Raw genomic sequence first — 7776 nt, forward strand, 5'->3', positions numbered from 1 at the left:
GATTGTCAAAGACCACCTGAAGAACAAGGACTCCGTCAGTTTTGGCTTGCTCTGGCACTGCTCGGAGTCCCTGGACCACATGTACCGATGCTACACCTTCGGAGGACTGGGCAAATTCGCGGAGATCCCCTCAAGCTCCTGGCAGGTAGAGCAGCATCCGTGTCCACGTCACATGCACGCTGACCCACACGTGTGGATGGAGTGAGGAGGTGTTGTGCGGATGCGCCCCAGCGGTGCGCACGGCGCCGGGCGCCCCGCTGGGTCGGGCTGCTGGAAGTAGTGACGTGTCGCCGCCGGTGGTGTGCTCCGCAGACGCGCCACCGGCGGCGTGTCGTAAATTGGGGCACCTGCAGTGCAGCATGTCAGACAAGTTTCTGAAGGGATCGTGGCGGTTCGTGCATCGACTTGTGCAGAAGCGAAGGTGTAGAGTAATCAATCAATCAATCAATCAATCAATCAATCAATCAATCAAACTTCGTTCATATATTGCATTAGAATGTAGTACAGTGTTTCTTGCATGACTCGAAAGTGCACAGATAGATAGAAGGTGATGATAAAACATTGTTGGTGAGGGCGAGAGAGGGGGGTGCGGGGGCTGGGGGCTGCTGGGGGGGTGGCTGTGCACGTCGGATGTTGTGGGCAAGGAGGCGTCAGGAGCTTGACATCAGTTACTCTTCTCCCCTGTTGCAGCCAACTAGAGTCCGCGGTCATCCGCAGATCGTGGCGTGTTCAGGTGTGCACGCCGCTCACACGCCCACATCTGCACGTTTACGCTGGCACCATCAGATCTGGCGCTGTCGCCCCGGCAACCTGAACAAAGCAGCTGTAGTGTGCCAGTGGCTCGCCCTCTTGTCACATCTGGGGTGAGCGCCTAGTCACACCGTCTGTGTTGTGGGGCGACCTTGTTGGAAACTGTCATCCCCGGGGCGTCGGAGCGTCAGCCCCTCTGCACAATGCACCCACGTGGGCTGCTTGGTGCACAGCTGTGCAAGTTGCACGGTGCCTTTGAGGGTTGTTTTCGCTCCACGTTAGAGCCAGCAGGCTTGTGGACCCGCAATGATCTGTAAAAAGGCGGGGAGGGGGGGGGGGTGGTGCTACAGTGTACCAGCTACCTCTGGGGTTATGATTTATGCATGAAGGAACATTAACATTTGAAAGGGAGATATTAATAAGTGGCTGCCTGTGTGATTTTAGCATCAGGAATGTCTTGGGGGAGGGGGCGGGGTGGTGTAATGTTTGGTCTCCATCTTTAAAGGATGCACAGGTGACAAAGCTTCAGGTCTTACCAGTCCACTCAAATACGGACGGTACAGTAAACACAACAACACGGGTTGGATTCCAACAAGTCCTCCGACCCACACGACCACATAGGTCGTGTACCCTCTAATACGACCCACAGGAGCGTTTCCTAAATTAGCGCCCCTACCGGCGGCAGGAGATATGCCACAGATACTTTTCGCCTCTGTGCATTGTGGGTTTTTATCTGCTTGTTGACATCCTTTTTACAACGCCTCATAGACAGGCTCATAACGGTAAGCAGTCAGTAAACACTGATCAAAGCCACTTGGGAACAACTGAATATGTAGTCAGTGCGTTCTTGTGTTGTCTCGCCGTCTAGTATAGTAACTAAGATTGCTATTGGCACCACCACCGCTAGAGGTCGCTTAACTTTAAAACGTAACTATAGGTCGTAATAAGCTGCTTGTACATACGACCTGTGGACTCGTTTTTTTGTTTTGAGGACAGTCTCTCGGTTTCTGTGCATATAATCATACTTATTTATGTTCAAATAATAATAATAATAAATCAATCTTATATAGCGCTTTTCTAATACTCAAAGTCGCTTTACAATAAACTTGTGAAACAAGACGACAAATAAACATAACACAGACATACAGGGGTGGATGGGAAGGGGAGCAGACATGCAGGGGTGGATGGGAAGGGGGGCTACAGGGGTGGATGGGAAGGGGGGCAGACATGCAGGGGTGGATGGGAAGGGGGGCTACAGGGGTGGATGGGAAGGGGGGCTACAGGGGTGGATGGGAAGGGGGGCTACAGGGGTGGATGGGAAGGGGGGCTACAGGGGTGGATGGGAAGGGGGGCAGACATGCAGGGGTGGATGGGAAGGGGGGCTACGAGAGGGAGAAGCGGCCGCCACACATGACGCCAGCAGTACTCTCCCACTTGGACACATACAAAAGAGCTAGAAAAACGTACATCATAAATCCCGTAAATCACAGATGAAGTCTGAAGAGGTGAGTCCCGACTGGTGACCTGAATGTGGGCAGACCGCAGCAGTGTCCGATGCGCTAACATAGTAACATCCAGTAACATCCATGGAAAACACAGTAACATCCATGGAGAATCCAGTAACATCCATGGAGAATCCAGTAACATCCATGGAGAGTACAGTAACATCCATGGAGAATCCAGTAACATCCATGGAGAATCCAGTAACATCCATGGAGAATCTAGTAACATCCATGGAAAACACAGTAACATCCATGGAGAATACAGTAACATCCATGGAAAACACAGTAACATCCATGGAGAATACAGTAACATCCGTGGAGAATACAGTAACATCCATGGAAAATCCAGTAACATCCATGGAGAATCCAGTAACATCCACGGAGAATCCAGTAGCATCCTTGGAGAATCCAGTAACATCCTTGGAGAATCCAGTAACATCCATGGAGAATCCAGTAACATCCATGGAGAATCCAGTAACATCCTTGGAGAATCCAGTAACATCCATGGAGAATACAGTAACATCCATGGAGAGTACAGTGACATCCATGAAGAGTACAGTAACATCCATGGAAAATACAGTAACATCCATGGAGAATACAGTGACATCCATGGAAAATACAGTAACATCCATGGAGAGTACAGTGACATCCATGGAGAATACAGTAACATCCATGGAAAATACAGTAACATCCATGGAAAATACAGTAACATCCATGGAGAATACAGTAACATCCATGGAGAGTACAGTGACATCCATGGAGAATACAGTAACATCCATGGAGAGTACAGTGACATCCATGGAAAATACAGTAACATCCATGGAGAGTACAGTGACATCCATGGAAAATACAGTAACATCCATGGAGAGTACAGTGACATCCATGGAGAATACAGTAACATCCATGGAAAATACAGTAACATCCATGGAGAATCCAGTAACATCCATGGAGAATACAGTAACATCCATGGAGAGTACAGTGACATCCATGAAGAGTACAGTAACATCCATGGAGAATCCAGTAACATCCATGGAGAGTACAGTAACATCCATGGAGAGTACAGTGACATCCATGGAGAATCCAGTAACATCCATGGAAAACAAGTTGAAGAGTTCGTTAGGTTTTCCTTTGTGTTTTTGCCTCGTTTGACCAGTTGCATCATTAGGCTGCGGGTAATAATGTAGCGAATTGCAACCGGGTATCATAAGATTTCGTGTCATAGTCACGAAATGTAATCTATGAAATCGTGCTGGGGGGCACGATTTCACCGAAATGTTCTTGTCCGGCACCACGAAGTTGTATCCAACGCATTCCTATGGGCCAAGTTTTACTTGCGGGAGTCACGTCATCAAGATGCTGGCTCTGGCTGGTCTGGCCTCCCGGGAGAATCCCGGTCACTTACATATACTATTTGAAAACACTAAAACTACGGCGGTTAGGGTTAGGGTTAGGGTTATATTGTGTAGTTAGTCCACTGCCCACTGGGGGGGGGGCAGTAGAAGGGAAAAGTAAGAAAATGACATGTAAAAAAGCAGTGAGGAAAATAGAGTTGATGTAGGCGGTTACTGAGCAGCTGTGTCGTTTCTGATATGTGGATGAAAGGTTCCACCCGTTAGCCAAGGGCTAGCGAGTCTAGTTATCCCTGGTCGCTACAATAAGTCAGTTAGTATGTCTGTCAATTAGGATGTCTGTTGGTTCCGAACAAGCCGCTTGTAGTTAGTCAGTCAAAAGCCAGTCAGATGGGCAGGCTGATGGAGCTGCTTTTGGCACATTGGGCTACACGTGTCTTCTTGTCATGGACCAAAAGCTCTGCGCCCTGCTCTCTCTGGAGCATCAGTAAAAGCTGAGGCGGCCATCCGGATTTCATCAAGTCTATTTTATTAATGCACCTTCCCTTCCTCACTTCCTCACAGAATATTTCGCTGAATGTGCTCCATTTTCAACACATCTTCTCAACTACCTGCTCCACACACACACACACACACACACACACACACATACACACACACACACACACACACACACACACATACACTTGTTATTCTATATAGCGAATTGTGGCGCGTCCCCGCGCTTCAGCATACCAGCTCCCTCAGGCTTCTGGGCACACATGCTTCCGATGGCCTCACGGTCTCACCATCCCACTTCTGACATCATCCACCCATCCATGATCTAAACCGCTTATCCTGCTCTCAGGGTCACGGGGATGCTGGAGCCTATCCCAGCAGTCATTGGGCAGCAATGTAGTGAATTCAGGGGGCAGCCGGGACGCGAACCCGGGTCTCCCACACCACGGGTGACTGCGCTAACCAGTCAACTAAAGTGTCTGACTCGTTAGCCAACGGGCTAGCGAGTCTAGTCAGCTGTGGTCGTTACATATATACGTGATGACCATCATTCAATATATTGTAACGTGCATGGATAACTAGACTCACTAGCCTGTTAGCTAACGAGTCGGACCCTTCAGTCCACTGGTTAACGTAGTCGCCCGTGGTGTGGGAGACACGGGTTCGCGTCCCGGCTGTAGCGGTTCCCGGGATGCCCCCTGAATTTGCTACATTGGTATCAGAAGTGGGATGGTGAGACAGTGAGGCCATCAGCCTCCCTCATGCCTCTGAATATGGGAGACCCTGGACAGGCCGCCAGGCCATCACAGGGTCATGACAAAACCCATGTCCTAACCCTAAAATAGACCCTTAAAGAAGCGAGGACTGGTCAAAATGTCTTCACTTCACAAAGGTGTCCTCAGTCTGGTGGTTAAAATCTCACATTGGGCCTCACAAATGTATCTGGACAAGAACAAACACGCATGCACGCACACACCCAAACACACACACACGCACACCCCGACTGCCAAAAGCTGTATTTGTTTTTCCGTGTGTTTACGTTTCTGGTTAGCTGTTTATTGAGCTCTGTGGTCTCCGCTGGTGAGAGACTGGCCTACACACCACCTCAGGCTAAGTCTCACAGACTGTGTGACAAAACCAACGGAGGATGACGAGGATGGCAGAGGAGAGAAGAAGGGGCTCCCTGTGAGGCTGGCCTACTTGCTTTCGGCTTTTGTAGTGTTTTCTGTTCTCTCGCCACGCCATCAAAAAGCCCTTGCCATCCAGAACTGCTGGCGCTCAGGGGCGCTGTGTCGTTGGCCACTGCCGGGCCGCAGCTGTTGCTGGCTTGGCAGGACCACCACCCGCCACTTCCGCAGCCTCGGTGAGAGCTAAAGAGTGGATGCTAACAAAGCTGGGCTAATCCACGACTGAATGAAAGTGGCCAGAGATACAACAGAAGAAGAGTTATTGTAAATTCATCACTGCAGCATGGCACCAACAGTCCTTGTAAGAGTTCATTGCACGAGCGAAGGGGTTTCTGCAGCTAACGCAGTTAAACACAACTCAACACAGGACGGGTTTGGAGATCAGTTAGTTGCCTCGTTACTTCTGGTTTGTCCTTAGTGTTGTACTTCTGATTTGTCCTTAGTGTTGTACTTCTGGTTTATCCTTAGTGTTGTACTTCTGGTTTGTCCTTAGTGTTGTACTTCTGGTTTGTCCTTAGTGTTCTACTTCTGGTTTGTCCTTAGTGTTGTACTTCTGATTTGTCCTTAGTGTTGTACTTCTGGTTTGTCCTTAGTGTTGTACTTCTGATTTGTCCTTAGTGTTGTACTTCTGATTTGTCCTTAGTGTTGTACTTCTGGTTTGTCCTTAGTTGTACTTCTGGTTTGTCCTTAGTGTTGTACTTCTGATTTGTCCTTAGTGTTGTACTTCTGATTTGTCCTTAGTGTTGGACTTCTGATTTGTCCTTAGTGTTGTACTTCTGGTTTGTCCTTAGTGTTGTACTTCTGGTTTGTCCTTAGTGTTGTACTTCTGGTTTGTCCTTAGTGTTGTACTTCTGGTTTGTCCTTAGTGTTGTACTTCTGATTTGTCCTTAGTGTTGTACTTCTGATTTGTCCTTAGTGTTGTACTTCTGGTTTGTCCTTAGTGTTGTACTTCTGGTTTGTCCTTAGTGTTGTACTTCTTCTTTGTCCTTAGTGTTGTACTTCTGGTTTGTCCTTAGTGTTGTACTTCTGGTTTGTCCTTAGTGTTGTACTTCTGATTTGTCCTTAGTGTGTTGTACTTCTGGTTTGTCCTTAGTGTTGTACTTCTGATTTGTCCTTAGTGTTGTACTTCTGATTTGTCCTTAGTGTTGTACTTCTGATTTATCCTTAATGTGTTGTACTTCTGGTTTGTCCTTAGTGTTGTACTTCTGGTTTGTCCTTAGTGTTGTACTTCTGGTTTGTCCTTAGTGTTGTACTTCTGATTTGTCCTTAGTGTTGTACTTCTGATTTGTCCTTAGTGTGTTGTACTTCTGATTTGTCCTTAGCGTTGTACTTCTGATTTGTCCTTAGTGTTGTACTTCTGATTTATCCTTAATGTGTTGTACTTCTGATTTGTCCTTAGTGTTGTACTTCTGGTTTGTCCTTAATGTGTTGTACTTCTGATTTGTCCTTAGCGTTGTACTTCTGATTTGTCCTTAGTGTTGTACTTCTGATTTGTCCTTAGTGTTGTACTTCTGATTTGTCCTTAGTGTTGTACTTCTGATTTGTCCTTAGTGTTGTACTTCTGATTTGTCCTTAGTGTGTTGTACTTCTTCTTTGTCCTTAGTGTTGTACCTCTGGTTTGTCCTTAGTGTTGTACTTCTGATTTGTCCTTAGTGTGTTGTACTTCTGATTTGTCCTTAGTGTTGTACTTCTTCTTTGTCCTTAGTGGTGTACTTCTGATTTGTCCTTAGCGTTGTACTTCTGATTTGTCCTTAGTGTTGTACTTCTGATTTGTCCTTAGTGTTGTACTTCTGATTTGTCCTTAGTGTTGTACTTCTGATTTGTCCTTAGTGTTGTACTTCTGATTTGTCCTTAGTGTGTTGTACTTCTTCTTTGTCCTTAGTGTTGTACCTCTGGTTTGTCCTTAGTGTTGTACTTCTGATTTGTCCTTAGTGTGTTGTACTTCTGATTTGTCCTTAGTGTTGTACTTCTTCTTTGTCCTTAGTGGTGTACTTCTGATTTGTCCTTAGTGTTGTACTTCTGATTTGTCCTTAGTGTGTTGTACTTCTGGTTTGTCCTTAGTGTTGTACTTCTGATTTGTCCTTAGTGTTGTACTTCTGATTTGTCCTTAGTGTTGTACTTCTGATTTGTCCTTAGTGTGTTGTACTTCTGGTTTGTCCTTAGTGTTGTACTTCTGATTTGTCCTTAGTGTTGTACTTCTTCTTTGTCCTTAGTGTTGTACTTCTGATTTGTCCTTAGTGTTGTACTTCTGATTTGTCCTTAGTGGTGTACTTCTGATTTGTCCTAAGTGGTGTACTTCTGGAGCATCTAATTTCTACCAGGGCCGATCCAGATGTTAGCGCATGTACGTGACTGGACAAACACCAGTGAACATGTGTGTGTGTGTGTGTGTGTGTGTACATGAGCATATCTGTGCGTGTACTGTGTGCGCTGGTGTAGCAGCGGTGTTTGCCAGGTTGGATGTGTTATTGTGGGAGATGCAGTGTGACC

General features: G+C 46.8%; 1 protein-coding gene across 1 annotated transcript in view; it reads left to right on the forward strand.

Annotated features, from left to right (window-relative positions):
• Positions 1-7776, forward strand: part of LOC130117322 (LHFPL tetraspan subfamily member 7 protein) — a 185041-nt gene that overhangs the window by 170 nt on the left and 177095 nt on the right. Inside the window, exon 1 of the mRNA XM_056285533.1 lies at positions 1-145. This exon is cut by the window's left edge and continues 170 nt beyond it. Within this exon, the coding sequence (XP_056141508.1) occupies positions 1-145 (145 nt within the window). The remainder of the gene's footprint in view (positions 146-7776) is intronic.

The sequence above is a fragment of the Lampris incognitus genome, chromosome 8 (genome assembly GCF_029633865.1).
Source record: "Lampris incognitus isolate fLamInc1 chromosome 8, fLamInc1.hap2, whole genome shotgun sequence".
In the NCBI taxonomy this organism is placed as follows: Eukaryota; Metazoa; Chordata; class Actinopteri; order Lampriformes; family Lampridae; genus Lampris; species Lampris incognitus.